This window comes from Tursiops truncatus, chromosome 16, assembly GCF_011762595.2.
Source record: "Tursiops truncatus isolate mTurTru1 chromosome 16, mTurTru1.mat.Y, whole genome shotgun sequence".
NCBI lineage: Eukaryota > Metazoa > Chordata > Mammalia > Artiodactyla > Delphinidae > Tursiops > Tursiops truncatus.
In genome coordinates this window covers 14,868,986-14,891,868 of record NC_047049.1, presented here as the reverse complement: position 1 = coordinate 14,891,868, position 22,883 = coordinate 14,868,986, and the positions used below count along the sequence as shown (strand labels likewise).

The 22,883-nt window shown below is 35.6% G+C and overlaps 1 protein-coding gene across 3 annotated transcripts in view; it reads left to right on the top strand.

The window, feature by feature from the left end:
- The window catches only part of ATRNL1 (attractin like 1), a 742,727-nt gene that overhangs the window by 143,459 nt on the left and 576,385 nt on the right, over nt 1-22,883 (top strand). For all 3 annotated transcript variants that reach the window (XM_033841823.2, XM_073793921.1, XM_073793922.1), the window contains exons 15-18: nt 94-275; nt 9,066-9,279; nt 10,992-11,180; nt 22,587-22,805. In XM_033841823.2, the coding sequence (XP_033697714.1) occupies nt 94-275; nt 9,066-9,279; nt 10,992-11,180; nt 22,587-22,805 (804 nt within the window). The remainder of the gene's footprint in view (nt 1-93; nt 276-9,065; nt 9,280-10,991; nt 11,181-22,586; nt 22,806-22,883) is intronic.

Sequence of the window (22,883 nt, the reverse complement as noted above, 5' to 3'; positions counted from 1 at the left end):
AATACCGAAGTTGTATTTAGAATTCTAAAATAATTGAAAAATACACATGCTTTTGGTAATCTAAAAATAAGATATAATTTTTTTTTTGACTAGCTCATCTTTGTGGAGAAGGATGGAATCATATCGGGGATGCTTGTCTTAGAATTAATTCCAGTAGAGAAAACTATGACAATGCAAAACTTTATTGCTATAATCTTAGTGGAAATCTTGCTTCATTAACAACCTCGAAAGAAGTAGAATTTGTACTGGATGAAATACAGAAGTATACGCAACAGGTAACAACTATACTTGTTTTTATTATGGAAATATGCTGATAATCCTGTAACCATTGGCAATGGTTCCTTCAGCCTCTTTTTGTTTTTTAATACATTATTTTTACTAAATCGTTGAAGTAAGAGTGTAGAACTGATTTCTTTGGTAATAAAGTTTTCTAAATTACTCATCTCATGTTTTGCTCAGTAAACCATTGCATTATCTTACCAAGAAGACATCTCATATGATCCTTTAAATATACTTTAAAACTTGTGCATATAATTTAAGAATTTGTTTTGTAGTGTAATAATTTTGGGATGTCCCTTATAATTAGAACACTAGACCAACACATTGGCTATATTTGTATATATGTATCTTTGTGTGTGTGTTCTGTGGGTTAAGTTTTTGAATTATACTATTTTCCTAGGTATAGATTTGCTTGAAATAATATACAAATAGTTAGCAGGACTTAAACTGATTTTTAAAGTACATGGGAGATTTGGAACATACAGCATTTGGGAACAGTTTCAATTTCCTAGAGAGTTGGTCCATAGAAAATGGAATATTTCCTTGGAAATAATGTCAAATATCATTTTATAAGAAATTTTTAATAGGAACTCACAGTATTTTCTGTTCTTGGGATGTTAAAATACAGTCAACTCTTAAGAACATATTAAGTTGGAGATTTGGAAATAATTTACTAAATATTGTTTTGAAATATCTTATTTAGATACTTACTTGAAATGTCTTGAGGACATTTTTAAAAATTGAGGTATATTTGATGTGTTGTTTCAGGTAGACAACATAATGATTTTATATTTGTAATATTGTGATATATATTGTTTTTGGATTTTTTTTTTAGGTTCCACATGTAAGTGAGATCATTTTCTTTCTCTCTCTGACTCATTTCACTTAGCATAATGCCCTCAAGAGCCATCCGTGTTGTTGCAAATGGCAAGATTTCAGTACCCTGTGATCTCACTTCTGTGTTGAATTTAAAACAAAGAAACAAGAATACACATGAAAAAACAAAAAACCAAGCTCAAAGATACAAAGAACAGATTGGTAGTTGTCAGAGGCAAGGGTGGAGGGTGGGCTAAATGGGTGAAGGGGGTCAAAAGGTACAGACTTACAGTTATAAAATAAACAAGCCATGGGGCTGCAATTCATGGCATGGTGACTATAGGTAATAATACTGTATTATGTATTTGAAACGTGCTAGGAGAGTGGATCTTAAAAATCCTCATCACAAGGAAACTGTGTATGGTGACAGATGTTAAGTAGATTTATGTGGTGATCATTCCACAATATATACAAATATTGAATCATTATTTTGTATACCTGAAAATAATATAATGTTATATGTCAATTATACGTCAATTAAAGAAAAGAAAAAGTATAGTCAACTCTTAAGTTGTAGGAGATTTAGAAATAATTTACTAAATCTAATTTAAAATACCTTATTTAGTTCATATACATACTTGAAATATACTAAGATAATATAAACTGTCATAGCATCATTGAAGATTTTTGTATTTTGTGTCAAAATAAAATTAGAGCTCAATATAGATCAGGTAAGTGATAAAGCTAAACAATAATAAATACCTCAGATCTGAGGTGTGTACAAGATTTGGCCAATGTTTAAGATACACACACACACACACACACATAGACACCCTGTGGTAAATAATCCACAAAGTGGCATGATTTCTACAAATAATGGAGATACGGCTATAATTCAACAATTCTTTGAAAACTATATTAGATCTCAATGACTTTTTTTGACCTTAGGTTATGGCTTTTATTGGACAAGGGTCTGTTGGTGCTACAGAACTCCACTCTGCAGTGCAGTGGATATGGTTTTGGCTTGAAAACTTTTCAGAGCAAAGATTACCAATTGCTTGCTATTGAAACAGTTAAGTAATACTTCCTTGGTATAGCTGATTTTTAAGCAGCATTGAGGACAGCGTATCAAAATGATGGAGAGCATGCAGTGTGGACATACTGCTTACCTCCACAGCTTAGTAGCAAGTTAGCCTCCTCAGTTTATGTTCCTCATCTGTAAACTGGGATATAGTAATCATAGCTACCTTATATGTTTATTGTGAAAAATAAATGAGGTATTGTATGCAAAGAGCATAGATACATTTTATTTCTTAGTGTTTACCAAAGTTATCATTATTATTGTTTGCATTTTAAAGATTATTTTTGTATGTCTGTTTCCATTACTGCTGTAACTATTTCCAAGAATCATTAATTAGATAATGAATGCTTAAGTAACTAAATGAATTTATTTGATGAATAGTTAATAATATTGATATTGACTGTAGAAAAATATTTGCCCCAGAATAGTGTTTTAATTTTTCCACTTTACAAAGCCTTCCTCCACCCACCCCCACTAATTATACTAGGACCTTTTCCTTCTTAAGATCATTTCTGATTTATGCTAAAGAATAGGAATATATGTTACTGATTTTCCTTTTGCTAACAACAGGGGAACAAGCATCTGATTTTTAAAAAGTGATATAAGAACAGTTTTGTATAAATGTTAAAAAATTAGAGGGACTTAAACAACTCTTTTGAAATGTTTGTATGAACATTCAGTTCATTACTATTGCCTGCCATAATTTTTGTGGTGGTATTAGTGTGTGTATTTCTCATGAGTATTGATACAGATAATTTAATTTCTAATGCCATTTTATATCTGTAGAGTCAAAGCCCTCCCCCATTAATAAAATTGATAAATTTATTATACCTCCAGTTTTTATAAATATTCAAAAGTTTTACGTGGATATCACATTGTGATACTTGGCTGTCAAACATTTGTTATATGCTTGATATTAATGGGGAAAAGAAAAACTATAATAATTAAATTTGTATGAAAAATTGATCTGTAAAATCATTTTTGTGTGAACTGAAGCTGTATTTCTGGGAAGGATGGGCTAATCTTCATTCATTTAGTACAAATTTATTGAGCACCTTCATTGTACTTGGCAGTCTACTGCTTGCTGAGAATACAGAGATCAAAAACAATCACTGTTGTTAAAGAGCTTATGGGGGAGAAATACAAACACAGTTATACCAAAGTGTGATAATTGCAATGATAGATGCACGCAGGGTGATGTATGAAGGTAGAGGATGGATACCTGACCAGTAACGTGGACTTAAGGAGTTTCCTAGAGTAATGCTGTAGTTAATTACTGCAGGACTTTGAATTGGCCAGCGCATGAAGATATTTGTAAGGAGGTCAGAGAAGTGCCTCTGTTTTTTCTCTTAATTTGCCTTGTTTGAGAGCTACCAGCCTTATGGTTGAGGATAAGATGCAAGTGGTGTCATCTAGGAGAGATCTGTTGATTTTTAAAAAATATTTTAGAAAATATTGACAGGGTGTTATTTGTAAAGTTTTATTTTTAGTCATATGGAGCATACAACATAATTTAAGATCTATTTATATTCTTGTACTACCAAGAGCTTCATTTCTTTAATTACAAAATTGAGATTCAGTTATCAATGAACATTTGGAAATCAGTTCTACTGAATATGTATAACTTATAAAGAGCATCTTATTGGTAGATCCACATTCTTTGAGTTTTAGAAAGTACTAGTGTTTGGCATTTGAGCTCTATTGCTATTTTCCTTGTTTAAAATACATTATTTTTAGTTTTTACATTTTAAACTTGAAATATGCTATTTTAGAAGTTTCATATTTCAAGATTTCTTACATAAGTTGCTCACTTTTTCTTATGATTATACAGTAGGTCCTTATTAGTTATCTATTTTATATATAGTAGTGTGTATATGCTTATGATTATAAGTCATAAAGATTAGACCAACAATTATTTCGGATGTATGATGAACTTAGATTCAGTAGTTTGTGGCATAGCCTGCCCTGTAAATGAAGAATGTTTTATTTCATTAGAAATATGAGCTTTAGCAAAATTTCAAAGGTGGAATTTTCTGCAAGGTGACATTCCGCTAAGCATATCTTTATATAAAATGAATTATATCCTGAGTCATTGCAGTTGTATAAACTTAAGGTAACCTTTCTGTAGCAAATAAAGATTGACAAATTCATGCACTTTAAACAGGTATCCTAGATCAAATGATCATTTACTTATCAGAAATGGCTAATGAAATGTTGCAATGATTTATGGTGTGCTGCAGTAAATTTTCATAATATAGTAATTTATCTTTCATTCTTCAACTGCCTGTCCAGTTCATTTACTGCGTAATAGTTACTTTAAATGTTTTATCAACTGCTTATTTTTCTGTTCCTCTCCTCTTCCTTGCAGATTCTTATCATGATGATTTAGGGAATAATATTTCATTTTAAATGACTTGTTTTTACTATAGATAGTTTGGAAATATAGACAGAGTTGCTGTAATGTGAAGCACAGTCATTAATCTGAAATAGCTATGTTGGATTGATTCCTGTTGTTATTATCCAGAACTATAAAAATGTTATAGCTTTTTTGTTATCAAAATATCTTTGAGAATAAGTATGAAATATATGATGATCACAAGGCAAAGCAGCATGTGTATTTTTATAATTAGAAACATTATTTATTAAGCACTATCTCTGTCTCAGGAATTGGATTTTGGAAAATAAGCATCTCTGTTCTAATGGCCTTGCTTAGGAAAATTTGTTGACTACCTACTATGTGTACAGTACTCTACTTAGGTGATATGAGATCTACTGTTATAATGAATATTCATAATATTTTAATTTCATTTAAGATATATTTGTTGAGTATTTTCTGTGTGAAAATTGTTATATTTATACACTATAAATTTCTAGGTCTACGGATTCTTTATAAGCTCTCTAGGAACATTTGTACAACATATTTAGAATAAATACTGGATTTGTATATCTTATTTCTATATTGTTAAAGACTCAAGTGGAGGGACGTATTTTTCTCTATCCTGACAATAATGTTAAAAAAAAAAAAAGATGATGTGGAGTTTTGAAGCTACTTCACATTATAATATTATTAGCTTGGTAACTGAGAACATAAATTATTATTATGTATATTTAAGGTAGAAATGTTTAGGAATGATGTCAGCAAGGTGATAGAATGGGAGTTTGCAGCACTCATTCCCTCACAGAAACATTGATTTGAACACTCATCCATATACAAAATACCTTTACAAAAGCTAAGGAGTCCAGGTAAGAGATTATAGCACCGGGTTGGGGGCGGTGGGGGGAACACAGAAATAAGAAAACACTCATTGAAGATGGTAGAAAGGACAGTTTCACATTACCTGCGTCATCCTTCCCCTAAGCCTGCACGGTACAGGAAGCACGGTGAGAAAGGGTGAGAAATACCTTCTGCAAAGGGGAAGGAGAATGAAATGAGCACCGATTTTGCTTTGGACCCTACTTCCAGGCCTGCTCTAGTGAACCCCGGTGCCTGGATGATCCCTGTGGACCCAGGCGCCAGGCATATCCCAGTGCCACACTGGCTCCTGTGGCCTCAGGCTGCAGGCTGGCACCCGCAGACTCAGCCTCCAGGCTAGTCCCCCATATCCCTAGGAAACAGGAGACCTAGGATCCACACCCTCCCCATTAGACCCCAGCACTGGGCTGGCCTGTAGAGACCCAGGGTCAGGCTCATCCCAGTGGACTCAGGCTTCAGGCCCTCCCCTATGATCCCAGGTACCAGGCCCACCCCCATGGACTTAGGCGTCAGAAGACTCAGGACCAGGCTTGCCCCAGTGGACCCTGGTACCAGGCTAGCCCCTGCAGCCTCATGACCATACTTGATGGCCCAGGTGTCCGGCTTGCCCCAGCACCAGTCTATAGGATTCAGGCTCATGGCCTGATCCAGTGCCAGGTAAGCCCTGTGGATCCATGCTCCTGGGTGGCTCCCACAGTTCCAGGCTCCAAACTGGCCCATGGACCAGGCTGCAGGCCTGCCACTGTGGACCAGGTTCCAGGCTCACCACTTTGTACTCAGTTACCAGTCCTACCCAGTGGATCCTTGTGCCAGACTGGCCCTTCAGACCTAGGATCCAGGCCTGCACCCACAGACTCAGGCTCCAGGCTTGCCCTCGTGGAAAAGAGAAAGCGGCAGAAAGTTCATTTAAAGGAATAATTACAGGAAACTTCCCAAATATGGATAGGGAAAAGAACATCCAGATCCATAAATCCCAAAGAACCTCAAATAGATTAAACATAACGAGACTTTCACCAAGACACATTATAATAACCCCAAATAAATCCAAGCATTTATGCTCAATTGATGTTTGACAGAGGTGCCAAGAACACACGATGGGAAAAGGACAATCTCTTCAATGAATAATGCTGGCTATTCTTATGCAGAAGAATGGAAGTAGATCCTTATCTTACACCATATTAAAAAATCAATTCAAAATGGATTAAAGACTTACACACATTAAGACTCGAAACTGTAAAACTACAAGAGGAAAACACAAGAAAAAATCTCAACATTGGTCAGGGCAATGATTTTTTTGGATGTGACCCCAAAAGCACAGACAACAAGAGCAAATATAGATAAATGAGATTGTGTCAAACTAGTAAGATTCTGCATAGCAAAGGAGATAATCAAGAGTGAAGAGACAGGGCTTCCCTGGTGGCACAGTGGTTAAGAATCCGCCTGCCAATGCAGGGGACACAGGTTCGAGCCCTGGTCCGGGAAGATCCCACATGCCATGGAGCAACTAAGCCCATGCACCATAACTACTGAGCCTGCGCTCTAGAGCTCATGAGCCACAACAACTGAGCTCACGTACCGCAACTACTGAAGCCCATGCTCCGCAGCAAGAGAAGCCACCGCAATGAGAAGCCCGCACACTGCAATGAAGAGTAGCCCCTGCTAGCTGCAACTAGAGCAAGCCTGCTCACAGCAACGAAGACCCAACATAGCCAAAAATAGATTAAAAAAAAAAAAAAAAGAAAGAGTGAAGAGACAACCTATGGAATGGGAGAGAATGTAAACCATACATCTAATAAAGATTTAATGTTCAAAATGTATAAAGAACTCAAATAATTCAACAGAAAATAAATAACCCAGTTAAAAAATGGGCAAAGGACATAGAAATTTTTCAAAGAAGACATAAAAATGGCCAGCCAGATATATGATGAAAAGCTCAACAGCAGTAATCATCAGAAAAATGCAAATCAAAACCAATTGAGATATCACCTCACACCTGTTAGAATGGCTGTTATGAAAAAGATAAGAGGTGGGCTTCCCTGGTGGCACAGTGGTTGAGAGTCCGCCTGCCGATGCAGGGGACACGGGTTCGTGCCCTGGTCCGGGAGGATCCCACGTGCTGCGGAGCGGCTGGGCCCGTGAGCCATGGCCGCTGAGCCTGCACGTCTGGAGCCTGTGCTCCGCAACGGGAGAAGCCACAACAGTGTGAGAGGCTCGCATGCCGCAAAAAAAAAAAAAAAAAAAAAAAGAGGTAACATATATTGGCAAAGATGAGGAGAACAGGAACTCTTGTATACTGTTGGTGGGAATGTAAGCAGTATAGTCAATTTGGAAAATGGTATGGAGTTTCCTCAAAAAATGAAAACTATCATATGACCCAGCAGTCCCATGTCTAGGTATATATCCAAAGGAAATTAAGTCAGTATCTTGAAGAGATATCTGCACTTCTATGTTCATTGCAGCATTATTCACAATAGCCAAGCTATGGACACAACTTAAGTGTCCATCAACGGATACATGGATGTATAAAGAAAAAATATATATATATACATATGGGTATGTTAATTAGCTTGATTGTGATAATCATTTCATAACGTGTACATATACCAAAAAAAAATCATACACCTTATATAGGTATAATTTTCATTTGTCAATTATACCTCAAGAAAGCTAGAAAAAATGAAAAATAAAATCTCAAAAAGAAAAGCATAACTCTAAAGCAGAAACAAGGAAAGAAAAAGAGGTGTTCATAATCTAAAAAATTTTGTGAAGAGAGTACCTTGGACCAAGAATATATCATTATTTTTTCAGTCTCATTAGAATAATATATTTTAAAATTGAGTAATGATTAAAATAAGGTATATAAATACAGCATATATTTTGTTTCTAAGCGACTTTTGAAATATCATTGAGAGCACTAAGAAAGTTTACTTTGATGGCATTTGTCAACCTCTGTTAATTAAATTTAGGCATCAGGGTCAAAGATTTTATTAGTTTTCTTGATCTCTTTAATAATGAAAGTAGATGACATTAATTTATCTAAAACTGCACTAAAGTCCTTGTGTACTAGTAGAGGTCTGAACTAGGAGAGAGGCCCTTCTTCCTAGTCCTTTGTGAACCTGTTGTGAAGTCTTCAGTCAGCCTTTATATACTGTTCATTGATTTTGTTTTCTGTTTTCTCACAGTGCATAAAATGTCAATTTAGCTTTAGATTCTTAACTCCACAACTGATTAGATTGGTAGTAACAGTAGTAATAGTAGCTGCAGCAGAAGTAGCAGTAACAGTAGCAGCAACACAATATGTTAAGTTTTTTTAATGATCTTCCCTCGTAAGATAGGTATTTATATCAGATATCACCATTTTATAGAAGAGGAAACTGAGGTTCACGAGGGCTAAAGAAATGACCCCAGTCATGTCACTAAACACAAAATATGTTTTAAACATAGTGTTCTATTATACATAATTCTCCAAGATGTGCTGGAATTGTTAATTATCCTTAGTACTCGAAGTCCTTAGAAAGGCAGTTCTATATATTTTCAAATGTAATTTTTAATGGTAATGAACTGTTTGCTAAGGAATATGATGCAGGATTTTTACATCTCACTTTTTTAAAATGTCCCTTTTGCTATTGTTTACAGAAAGTATCACCTTGGGTAGGCTTACGCAAGATCAATATATCCTACTGGGGATGGGAAGACATGTCACCATTTACAAACACAACACTACAGTGGCTTCCTGGTGAACCCAATGATTCTGGGTTCTGTGCGTATCTAGAAAGGGCAGCCGTGGCAGGCTTAAAAGCTAATCCTTGTACCTCTATGGCAGATGGTCTTGTCTGTGAAAAACCTGTTGGTAAGTAGTCCAGTAAACTAGTATTCTTTAAAAATATGTTTCCAACCCTTCTTCCCACTACCCTCTTCCATGGTGTGATGCTATGTAGGCCTGAAATAACTTTCACCATCTTTTTATGATGCTGATTTCAATATATATTTTATCTTTATTCACATTCCCCACTTACTATTAGTGACCTCAGCCTTAACTTATGAAAATATCAAAATTGTATTGTTTTATACAATCTTTATTTCTTGGTTAAAATAGTGAGATTATGAACATATGGTTGTAGTTACAGTATAGTAATAATCTGTTCTTAATATTTTAATGTGTTTTACTTTTATAATAATAGTCTTTGTAAGAAAGATTTATCATTAAGATCAACAACTAATTTAGAATCATTTTAATCTTACAGATCTATTATTTCAGTTGGCAAATGAAGAGAAACCTTGCTGTTCCATCTTTTGAAATGGGTTTTTGTTAAGTGAGAAAGGAATATTGAATTCTTTTCTCTTTTTTAAATACTATATTTTGTATTGCAGAAGAATATACATAACATAAAATTTATAATTTTAACCATTTTTCCCTTCAGTGTTTTTGAGATATAATTGACTTTTTAAAACATTTTTTAAGTATAGAGTTCACTGTCATTAAGCATAGCCACATTGTTGTTAATCTATAAACACTATCCATCTCCAGAACTTTTTCATCTTCCCAAACTGAAACTCCATATCCATTACACAGTAACTCCCCACTCATCCCTCCTCCAGCCCCTGACAGCCGCCTTCCACTTCCTGTCTCTATGAGTTTGACTGCTCTAAGTATCTCATATAAGTGGAATCGTAAGGTGTTTGTCCCTTTGTGACTGGCTTATTTCTCTTAGCATAATGTCTTCCAAGTTCACCCATGTTGTAACATATGTCAGAATTTCATTCCTGTTTAAACATGAATAATTATCCATTGTATATATATACCACATTTTGTTTATCCATTCATATATTGATGGGCACTTGTTGCTTCCACCTACTGACTATTGTGAATAATGATGCTATGAACGTGGGTGTACAAATATCTGTTCCAGTTCCTGCCTTCATGTCTTCTAGGTATGTAGCCAGAAGTGGAATTGCTGTATCATATGGTAATTCTGTGTTTAATTTTTTGAGGAATTGCCATACTGTTTGCTATGGAAGCCTCACCATTTTAACATTTCCACAAGTAGTGTACAGGCTTCCAATTTCTCCACATCCTTGCCAACATTTAAAAAAATAGTCATCCGAATGGGTGTGATAAATATTACATTTTATGTAAAAATTTTATAGTAAACTGTTTTATTTTTGTTTGTTGCTTTGATAAAGTGTGGAATGTTTATAGAATTATGGCTAGCTAGAAAAGTAAATAATGTTAGTGTACATAATATTTAGCCAATGGATAGAAAAACCTAGGTCATGTATTACATTTCTATTAAAAAATTTTAAATTATACAATTTTATGTACTTTGTAAACGATTAAAAATTTCCAAAGTATTATAAATTTCAAATTAGATGATAAATTTAAGAAGTATTGACATGTCATCTTCATTCTCATTTACCTTATCATACAATTTTAACTGTAATTTTTATCCCACACTTGGCTTAATTGAAACATTCCCTAAACAACAAAATGAACAAAACTCGTATACTTGTGTTAGAAAGCAGTTAACAAATAAAATAATTATATTTGCTGATGTATTCCAGTTAGTCCAAATCAAAATGCAAGGCCTTGCAAAAAGCCATGCTCTTTAAGGACGTCGTGTTCCAACTGTACCAGCAACGGAATGGAGTGTATGTGGTGCAGCAGCACGAAGCGATGCGTTGACTCGAATGCCTACATAATCTCTTTTCCATATGGACAGTGTCTGGAGTGGCAGACTGCCACCTGCTCTCGTAAGTATTTCTCTAGAGTCCCTTTTTGTTTAACTGCAACATAAATCACTTTTCTGTGATGGACAGAGAAATTGAACATTTGAGGAAGTTTAAAAAAATGAGAAAAAATATTGTCACTAGTTATAATTAAAATTGCTAGTTACAAGTAAAAGCTAGTTTTAAAACCTCTTAATGCTGTAACCCTGATTTACCTTATACCGTCATTTTGAATTCCCCTGAGTCTATTACCCTGCTATGAGCATTTTGCCACATTTGTGTTCCCCTGAACTCTGAGCGTGTGTTGAAAACAGAGTAACACTTCATGAAAGTGCTCACTTCAGAAGGATCGCATTGCTTCGTTGTGCTTCTTTAGTGTCCTTTAATCTAGCACAGTTCCTGTGTCGTCTTTTTTTATAACTGTGATTTTTTTTTTTTTAAGAACCTACACCAGTTGTTTTGTAGGTTTCCCAACTTGGATTTGTCTAATTGTTTCCTCATGGTTAGATTAAAAGTTAAGTAGTTTTTTGGCAAGGATATATCAGTGGTGGTATATTTGCTACAAATGCAAGATGTATAATCTTGGCGTCACATGGGAAGTTGTGTCATCAGGCCAGTACTGAACTTACTGTGGGTTGTGCTTCGGGGGAAGACCCTGCCTCTTGCTGGTCTCATGTTTTATAAGGACTATAGAATGAGGAAGCACCTGACAGTCTGTGTTACTAGGTACTGTGTAGTTATGAGGCAGCATGGTCATCCAGTTATAAGCCCTTCTCGCTCAGATGAGTGCCCTCATTTAGAGGCAGCTGCTTAAGCCAATACAGGTGGAGACTAACTGTCTCTTCCAGACCTTACATTACTCCCAGGGAGGATGTGTCCTTCCCCTAGGGACCCAACCAAATCCACATTTGTTCCATGTCGGGCACCAGTGTTGCTTGAAGAGCTGGGACAAAGTGGTACTTGCCACAGTGTAGGCTAGAGCTTGCAGGCTGTAGCTGTTGTGTGCATTTATTCTTCCAGGCTCTTGGCATCAAGTGGAGAGGTGTTCCTGGGATGGGTATGGCTGGACCTGTTATGGGTTGAGCTCCCTGTTGCTATCCCATTTTAGGAATTTTGATAAGGAATGGGGACGTACGTGATCAAGTGTGTGACAAGGGGGTGTTGCAGGCATAAAATGGTCTTGTTAGCACAGAAGACGTCTTATAACTAGGAGCCAGCTGCTGAGGAAGGTTGAAATACCAGTCCTGGAGACTCGTGGGGAGTTGAGACATTGCTCAGCTTCTCCTGCCTTGATTGTTGTGTTTGTTTCACAAAAGATTATATACGTATGACCCATTTAGATAAAGTTGAAAATAGGCAAAACTATGCTATATTGTTTAGGAATGAATTTTTTAGGTAGAACTGTAGGGTAAGGTAAAAAGTTATTCTTATAAATGTCAGATAGTGGATGCTGCTGGAAAAGATTTGTGGTGCTGATTAGGAAAAGGGTACAAAGGAGGCAATGTCCTGCTTCTAGGCTGCATGCAGGTACAGAGTATTCATTTAAAATAATTTATTAGTATCACATTTTTCTTTATGTACTTCTGTGTATGTGTGTTATATTTCACAATACAAAAAGGCCAAAAGGTAGGGAAAAAGGAACTTGGAAAGTCTCCAAGCTCTTAAACTTTTAAGAACTTTCTAAAAATTATTTAGAGTTAAGTCTAAGTTGTCTTCTCCATTCACAAATCTTTCTTATATTCCATTCTTTTCATTTGTTCATCTTCTGGAAAATAGTCTTCAGTAATTCTTTCCAAATAAATTTGTGACTAGTAAACTTTTTGAGTCTTTGCATGTCTAAAAGTGCATTTTTCATGTTCACTTGAATGATTAAATGCCTGGGTGTGGAGTTCTAAATAAGTTGTTTCCTTACAAGGTCTAGCATTAAGTGTTGTGGATAAGAATTTTCATGCCAATCTAATTTTCATTCTTTTGTGGGACATCTTTTTTTTTCCTTTCCTTGAGAGCTTTTAAGACTATTCTCTTTATCCTTGGCATTCAAAAGTTTGCAGTTTATTTGAGTTCAGTTTTACAGTAGTTGATGTGGATTTCAAAAATGGATTCTCATTCGCTCTTAATTTGGAGAGTAGTTTTCCGTCATCTGCTAAAAATGTTCCTTAATGTCAAATTATTTGTTTTCTTCTATTTACTCTTATTGGAAATCTTAAAATAGTCATTGGAATTTTTGGATATATATCAATATCTCTTGTTTTTGCCTTTTTTTATTGGAGTATAGTTGATTTACAATATTGTGTTAGTTTCAGGTATATAGCAAAGTGATTCAGTTATATATATATATATACATATATATATTCTTTTTTCATATTATTTTCCATTATAGGTTATTATAAGATATTGACTATAGTTCCCTGTGCTGTATAGTAAATCCTTGTTGCTTATCTATTTTATGTATAGTAGTTTGTATCTGTTAATCCCATACTCCTAATTTATTCCCCCCCACCCCCCCTTTCCTCTTTGGTAACCGTAAGTTTGTTTTCTATGTCTGTGATTCTGTTTTGTATATAGATTCGTTTTTTTTTTAGATTCTACATATAAGTGATATCATATAATATTTGTCTTTCTCTGTCTGACTTAATATGATAATCTCTAGGTCCATCCATGTTGCTGCATATGGCAATATTTCATTCTTTATTTATGACACCACATCTTCTTAAGCCAGTCATCCAGTCATCTCTTTATGGGCACTTGGGTTTTTTCCATGTCTTAGCTGTTGTAAATAGTGTTGCTATGAACATTGGAATGCATGTATCTTTTCAGATTAGTGTTTTTGTCTTTTCTGAGTATATGCCCAGGAGTGGGATTGCTGGATCATATGGTAGCTCTGTTTTTAGTTTTTAAGGAACCTCCATACTGTTTTCCATAGTGGCTGCACCAATTTACATTCCCGTCAACAGTGTAGGAGGGTTTCCTTTTCTCCACTCCCTCTCCAGCATTTATTATTTGTAGACTTTTTGATGATAACCTTTCTGACCAGTGTGAGGTAATACCTCATTGTGGCTTTGACTTGCATTTCTCTGATGATTAGTGATGTTGAGTATCTCTTCATGTGCCTTTTGGCCATCTCTATGTCTTCTTTGGAGAGATGTCTGTTTAGGTCTTATGCCCATTTTTTGATTGGGTTGTTTGTTTTTTTGTTATTGAGTTGTATGAGTTGTCTGTATATTTTAGATATTAACCCCTTGTTGGTCACATTGTTTGCACATATTTTCTCCCATTCCATAGGTTGTCTTCATTTTGTTGATGATTTCCTTTGCTGGGCAAAATCTTTTAAGTTTGACTAGGTCCCATTTGTTTATTTTTGCTTTTAATTCTTTTGCACTGGGGGACTGACCTAAGAAAACATTGATATGATTTATGTCAGAGAATGTTTTGCCTATGTTCTCTTCTAGAAGTTTTATGGTGTCATGTTTATCTTTAGGTTTTTAAACAATTTTGAGTTTATTTTTATATGTGGTGTGAGGGATTTTTCTAATTTCATGGATTTACATGTAGCTGTTCAGCTTTTCCAGCACCACTTGTTGAAGGGACTGTCTTTTCTCCATTGTGTATTCTTGACTCCTTTGTTGTAGATTAATTGGCTGTAGGTGTGTGAATTTATTTCTGGGCTCTCTATTCTGTTCCATTGATCCATATGTCTGTTTTTGTGCCAGTACCATGCTGTTTTGATTACTGTAGCTTTGTAGTATTGTCTGAAGTCTGAGAAGGTCATGCTTCCAGCTTTGTTCTTTGTCCTCAGGATTGCTTTGGCAATTCTGGATCTTTTGCGGTTCAGTATGAATTTTAAGATTATTTGTTCTAGTTCTGTTAAAAATGCCATGCATATTTTGATAGGGATTGCATTAAATTTATAGATTGGTTTGGGTGATGTGGTCATTTTAACAGTATTAATTCTTCCAATCTAAAGACATGGGATATCTTTTCACTTCTTTGAATCATCTTCAGTTTCCTTTTCAGTGTTCTATAGTTTTCAGTGTATAGGTCTTTCACCTCCTTGGTTAAGTTTATTCCTAGGTATTTTAGTTTTTTGATGTGATTTTAAACAAGATTGGGTTTTCACTTTCACTTTCTGATATTTCATTGTTAGTGTAAAGAAACGCAACAGATTTCTATATGTTAATCTTGTATCCTGCTTCCTTGCTGAATTCATTTATTAATTCTAATAGTCTTTGTATGGAGTCTTTAGGGTTCTCTCTCTATATAGCATATACTGTCATCTGCAAATAATGACAGTTTTATGTCTTTCTTTCCAATTCTTGTCTGATTGCTGTGGCTAGGGCTTCTAGTACTATGTTGAGTAGAAGTGGTGAAAGTGAGCATACTTGTCTTGTTCCTGAATTTAGTGAGAAGGCTTTCAGCTTTTCAGCATTGAATATTATTTTGGCTTTTGGTTTGTTGTAAATGGCTTTTATTATGTTGGAATATGTTCTTTCTATACCCAGTTTAGTGAGAGTCTTTATCATGAATTGATGTTGAATTTTATCAAATGCTTTTTCTGCGTGTAATGAAATGATCATGTGGTTTTTGTCTTTCCTTTTGTTGATCGGGTGTATCACATTGATTGACTTGTGTATGTTGAACCATCCTTGCCACCCTGGAATGAATCCAACTTGATCATGGTGTATGATTCATTTTATGTATTGTTGGATTCAGTTTTCTATTTTTTTGAGGATTTTCTCATCTATAGTCATCAAAGATATTGGCCTGTAATTTTCTTTTTTTGTAATGTCTTTGTCTGGTTTTGGTATCAGAGTGATGGTGGCTTCATAGAATGACTTTGGGAGTGTCCCTTCCCTTCATTCTTTTGGAATGGTTTGAGGAGGATGGGTATAAATTCTTCTTTGAATGTTTGGTAGACTTCCCCAGTGAAGCTGTCTGGTGCTGGACTTTAGTTTGCAGGGAGTTTTTGTTTTGTTTTGTTTTGTTTTTACAGATTCTATTTTACTTCTAGTGATCAGTCTATTCAAATTATCTGTTTCTTCTTGCCTCAAATTTGGTAGGCTGTGTATTTCTAGAAACTTTTCCATTTCATGTAGGGTGTCCAGTTTGTTGGCACATAACTCTTCATATTTTTATGCCTTTTTCTTTTATTCTCTTATGACTTTTTGTATTTCTGTAGTGTCAGTTGTTACTTCTCCCCTTTCACTTCTTATTTTGTTTATTTGGGTCCTCTCTCTTTTCTTACTGGTGAGCCTGGCTAGAGATTTTCAATTCTATCTTTGTGAAAAACCAGCTGTTGGTTTTATTGATCTTTTCTATTGTTTTTTGATTTCTATTTTATTTACTTCCTCTCTGATCTTTATTTCCTTCCTTCTGCTGACTATAGGTTTTGTTTATTCTTCTTCTAATTCTTTTAGGTGGTAGGTTAGGTTGTTTATTTGAGATTTTTCTTGTGTCTTGAGGAAGGCCTGTATTGCTATGAACTTCCCTATTAGGACTGCTTTTGCTGCCTCTCATGGATGTTGTCAGTGTGTTTTTATTGTCATTTGTCTTGAGGTATTTTCTGATTTCCTCTTTGATTTCATCATTGACCCATTGGTTTTTTTAATAGCATGCTTTTTAGTCTTCGTGTGATCCTTTTTCCCCCATTTTTCTTTCTGTGGTTGATTTCTAGTTTCATACCATTGTGGTCAGAAAAGATGCTTGAAGTAATTTCTATCCTGTTAAATTTGTTGAGGCTTGTTTTGTATACTAGTATGTGGTCTATTCTAGAGAATGTTCTATGTGTGCTTGAAAACAATGTGTATTTTGGTCTTTTTGGATGTAGTGTCCTGTAGATATCAATTAAGGCCAACTGTTCTATTGTGTCATTTAGGGTCTCTGTTGCCTTATTGATTTTCTGTCTGGAAGATCTGTCCATTAATATCAGTGGGGTGTTAAAAATCTCCTACCATCTTTATTTTTCTCTTACTTTCTGACTTTATGTCTCTTAGTATTTGTTTTATGTACTTAGGTGCTTGTATATTGGGTGCATATATATATTAATGAGTATGATGTCCTCTTCTTGTATTGATCCCTTTGTCATTATATAGTGTCCTTTGTCTTTATGGACTTTCTTTTAAAGTATTTCTTGTCTGATGTGAGCACTGCTATCTCCACTTTCTTGTTGTTTCCATTTGCATGAAATATTTTTTTCCATCCCCTCACTTTCAACCAATATGTGTCTATATGCCGTAAAGTGAGTCTCTTGTAGGCAGCATATTGTAGGTTCTTGTTTTTTAATCCAATCTGCCATTTTGTGTCTGTTGATTGGAGTATTTATTCCATTGACATTTCAGCTAATTATTGATAAATATGTATTTATTGCCATTTTAAACCTTGTTTTCTAGTTGATTTTATAGTACTTCTGTGTTCATTTCTTCTTTATATTTTTCTATTTGTGATTTGATGGTTTCCTTTTGTATTATGTTGTTTCTTTTTCTTTTTTGTGAATCTACTATATGTTTTTAATTTGTGATTATTCTGGTTTTGAAGTATGTTAACCCATAACTACATCTGTTTGCTTTAGACAAGTCATGTAAGTTCAAACACATTCTAAAAAATCTATAGTTTTGTACTCCCCTCCCCCACATTTTGTGATTTTGACGTTCTATCTTACATCTTCGTGTTTATCCTTTTACTGTTAATTGTAGTTATAATCACTTCTAAAAATTTTTTTGATTGTTTTTAAATTTATGTACCGGCTTATTTAAGTGATCAATCCTGTTATATTTTTGTCTTTCCTATTGTGATTTTCCCTTTCCTATAGATTCTTGCTTCTTTTCTATTTAGAGAAGAGCTTTCAATATTTCTTTTAGGTTATGTTTAGTATTGCTATATTCTTCTTGTTTTTGCTTGTCTGGGGAACTCTTTATCTCTTCTTTTATTCTAAATGATAAGCTTGCTGGGTAGAGTATCCTAGGTTGCTGGATTTTCCCTTGCAGGAAGTTCAGTTAGGTGGCAGCTGTCAGCACTGGTCTGTCTGCACAGATAGCTAGGAAGCCAGCAGGTGCATGCTCTTTCTGAGCAGAGTCCAGGCTCCTCCCAGCTTGCAGGGGGACTTTTCAGGGCAAGGACCTGCCCATGTGTACCCTCCCTCCTTCGCAGATTCCTCCCACAGGCCTTGGATCTGTCCTGATGCCTTTTTTTTTTTTCTGTCCTACCAAGTTACTTGGGGATCTTCCTTACAGCTTTGGTGGTATAAGAGATCTTCTGCCAATTTCCAGTTAGTTTTCTGTGAAAACCGTTCCACCTGTAGATGTATTTTTGATGTGTTTGTAGGTGAGCTCCACTTTGTCATCTTGATCCACCTACAAGCTTAATATCTCTTAAATTCACTTGTACTTTCCATCTCTTTGTTTGCTAAGTGAGATTCAGATATTTTTCCTTTTTTATGGTTTTTAAAAATTTGGGGCTTTTTTTTTTTTTTTTTTTGGTGGCACACGGGCCTCTCACTGTTGTGGCCTCTCCCATTGCGGAGCACAGGCTCCGGACGTGCAGGCTCAGCGGCCATGGCTCATGGGCCCAGCCGCTCCGCGGCATGTGGGATCTTCCTGGACCAGGGCACGAACCCGTGTCCCCTGCATCAGCAGGCGGACTCTCAACCACTGCGCCACCAGGGAAGCAAAAATTTGGGGCTTTTTATCTATTCAGAATGAATTTTTTTGAGAACCCTGCACTGTAAAGATTGTAACTTCATTTTCTGAAGGGTAAATTTAAAATGATTAACTATTTGAACACAGGTATGAATTGCATTTTTACCACTGCTGAACTAAATGATGATAACTGCTGCTGGTGGGATTGTCAGCTAGGCATGCACAGGTGACTTCTTCAGTCCTGCTTTGGCATCTCTTGTTTTTGATCTTTTGCTTCTTTTGTTTTCTTGATTGTTATAGAGGCTTATTTTCTACTTCTGCAGTTTGTACCTTGAGCAGTTAGTCTAGTCTGCTGGATATTTCATTTCCATAGGTCTTTTCTTTCACTGTTATGTCTGTTGTCACATTTGCCTTCCCCGTGGCTATATATATAGCTCATTTGAACTGATGATGTCTAATAGCAGTTATTTTTTTCTTCCATAGCTTTTAAAATTATATGCCCTATATATCCTTGTAAGGAAGAGGGGCATTTTACTTTGCCTCAAGGAGCCCTTGTGTTTTTTGGAAATAGTATTTACCTGGCAGTGACCCACTCCTTATGGAAAACAAACTCCTTCTCTATTAACGTTTAATTCTTTTCCATGTTTTTAACCAACAAACATTGAAAGAAACTACTGTAAATAGGCTTTTAGTAATGTAGTAGTAGGTTGTGTGGGAAGGGAAGTATTCTACAGTCCTGTGATTAGGTCTCATTCTTTTGGTGAGCCTGTGCCCCATACTGTTCTGTGAACTTCACTTCACTAGTGGTACTCAGTCTTTTTTTCCACTCTTAGGTGGTACAGCATGATTGGAGGGAGCTGGAGTTGTATATTTCTCTTCCCCCCACATGAAAGACTAGAGCAGGTTAGAGTTGGTTATGTCCCTTTAGCCAGGTCAGTTAGGCTCTGGTAAAACCCCAGTAGTTTAGGCTCTGTTAAATTGTTTCTCCAGGCCTTGGTAAGAAAAACAGTGCTCTGGCATATCTCAAAATTGTTCCTTTTCCCCTCCCATGCTGGAATCACAAAGGAGTTTTTCTTTGATATTCACTGCGAGGACCTGTTAGAATTAATCTTTCAAAGAGCCAAAGATAAATAAATAAAATAAAATAAAAATAATTGCTCTAATTACTTATAGCTCATACATAGTCTTCAGACTAGCCATAACTTACTCAAAATAGCACAGCCTACAAAAGCTTTCCTATATTATTGTTTTCCGTAAGAAAAGAAAAAACATTAGAGTCTCAGATTTTTAGTCTCCGTTACAAACTAAAGAATGAATATTCTGTTAATTTTTCAGCAATGCATGTTGCTCTCCACTCTTTTTTTTTTTTTTTTTTTTTTTTCTGTACGCGGGCCTCTTGCTGTTGTGGCCTCTCCCGTTGCGGAGCACAGGCTCCGGACGCGCAGGCTCAGCGGCCATGGCTCACGGGCCCAGCCGCTCCGCGGCATGTGGGACCAGGGCACAAACCCGCAACCCCTGCATCGGCAGGCGGACTCTCAATCACTGCGCCACCAGGGAAGCCCAACTCTCCACTCTTGAGTAATAACTAAACCAACATTTCCTTTTGTAATAGTTTCATACCTAAAATAAAACATAAGAGAATAGAACGTTGCTCTGAAGATGACATTTTGTAATTCATTATTAAAGCCTAAAGTCTAATAGATAAAGACACCATTAATAGTTTGTCATTCAGTCAGTGTAAGAAAGGCAGGATTCTTTCATCTAAGATTTACCCAGTGTTTGAAAAGCAATAACAGGTATGTTGTGTTTGAAAATAGTTTAGGTTTAATTGTACATTATGCTTCTTCAAGACATTTGATTGGTTATCTTTCCTTAAAAAGGTAATCCTAAAATAAATTTTATTTTCCTAGGAGATATCTATAGACTATAAATATAAAGCCTAGATTTACTTCGGGTGCGACCTAGTAAAGATTTACTTCAATTCATCATATGATAGTAAATTAGAATGTCAAGATAGCATACCTAATTTGATATTTTACATTGTTCCCCATTGATTTCATAGCAACCCAATATAGTTTTGAAGACAATTAGAATAATCTAGTCAGTGATACTGTGGGCTAGCTACAATCGCAGATAAAAGAGAAATATTTCACAGCAAAAAGTCTAGGGAGGAGTATGGTAATATATAAAATGTTCAGTTGTCTAAGGGTATTTTAAATGAAGTGCCGTTTAACACCATTTACTGCTTAAAAAATTTCAAAAAGAAGTATGTTCATGTCACTGAATTAGTTATCTACAGGGTTAACATTGACTTGTGTTCAGTGATGCAAAGAATATTCTTCCTTTTAAATTTATTATTAAGGAAATATAGGAGATGGTACTCATTCTTCACTTTCTTACATCCAGTCTGTGAAATGCTCAGCACTGAAAAAATTCATAACAACAAATTATACTGCAATTGATGAATTCTTTAAACCAGTATTGTATTATCCCTGCACAGCCTACTATATTGAGTTCCTGATGTTCACTGAGAAGCTTGCACTATTCTTATTCGCAGCTTTCTGAGGAACATTTCTGTTTCCAGTAACATTAAAACACTGAGTGGCAGTTAAGTTATTACCACGACAAAAATGAAATTGAGACCGCCAGAAGTCTACCGTTTTTTTTTTCCTCTGAGGTTTTTCTAGCATGCCATGAGAAGGCATCATTCATGGTACTTTGTACCTATGCACTATCTTATATGGATAAATAAGTCCCAAGACAAAGTGTACCTTTGCTAGCAAAACATCAGTGAAACTAATTTAAAAAGTCTCAGCCTGATATAAGGTACTATGATTGTGAATTAAAAATCTGAAACATCACATAGCAGCTATTATGACTATTATGGCAGACTGTATATATTCATCCTTGGAAAAGACATCACAGTATTCGCAGGCTTAGTTGAGGCTCATAGTCTATACATCAGTTAAGCAAAAAAAGGTTGAGCTTCAGTGAGTGATGCTTGAGGTGGTATTCCGCAGCCCTGAAAGTCAGAGAGAGCCTGTCCTGCTGGTTGCCTGCTGAGGCAGAGTATCCAGTTTCCATATTCCCATTCAGTTTGGCTCTTTGAGTGAGGTTGCTGTTAAACATCCCATGGCCGGCAAATGCTAGTATCTTGGACCCTTGGGAAGATCATTGTCCCTGAGAGGCAGTCCAGCTGGGTTCAGCTATCCCAGGGAGTGGGTAAGCATGACTTACACTGGACATTCACAGGAAGATGCAGATTTTTTCCTTGAAGGCCCTCCCTAGGCACAACAAGAACAACTAACATTGCTCTATATCACAGACAATGTTGTCTGTAGGCCCCAGGATCAGTTCCCGAAAGGTCTTAATACTGGCAAAGTTCTCAGGAGTGTTTAAAATGCTGACTTCGTTTTTCTCCCTGTCATGGTACCACACCTTTATTCACCCTCAAGTCAGTCCATTCATCTCCTCTTTGTTCATAATGTATGTTTTATTTGCTTTTGAAGTAATTACTGTCTCTTATTATTATACTGTCTCTAAATTATTACATTATTACATTATTACATAATGTAATTATGTAATATATAAAATTACATAATGTAATTACATAATGTAATATGTAAAATGTATGTATGTAATGTAATATGTAATGTAATATTACTACATAAAATGTTTACATTAACTATAGATGACTTTTTACTGTTTTTCAGATCATATTTATTTTTCCATTAGCTTGCAATTCTATTTGAATATAAAGTCGTATAACATACTTGTTAATGATGTTCCTGCCATGCAGCTCAAAATTGTTCTGGATTGAGAACCTGTGGACAATGTTTGGAGCAGCCTGGTTGTGGCTGGTGCAACGATCCTAGTAATACAGGAAGAGGACACTGCATTGAAGGGTCTTCCCGGGGACCAATGAAGCTTGTTGGAATGCAAAATAATGAGATGGTTCTTGACACCAGTGTTTGTCCTAAAGAGAAGAACTATGAGTGGTCCTTTATCCAGTGTCCAGGTAATAAAAATGTGATGAAAGCAATTTTAGCTTCTGCACAAGGACACCAAGAATTACTTTCCTTTCTTATAATAAAGA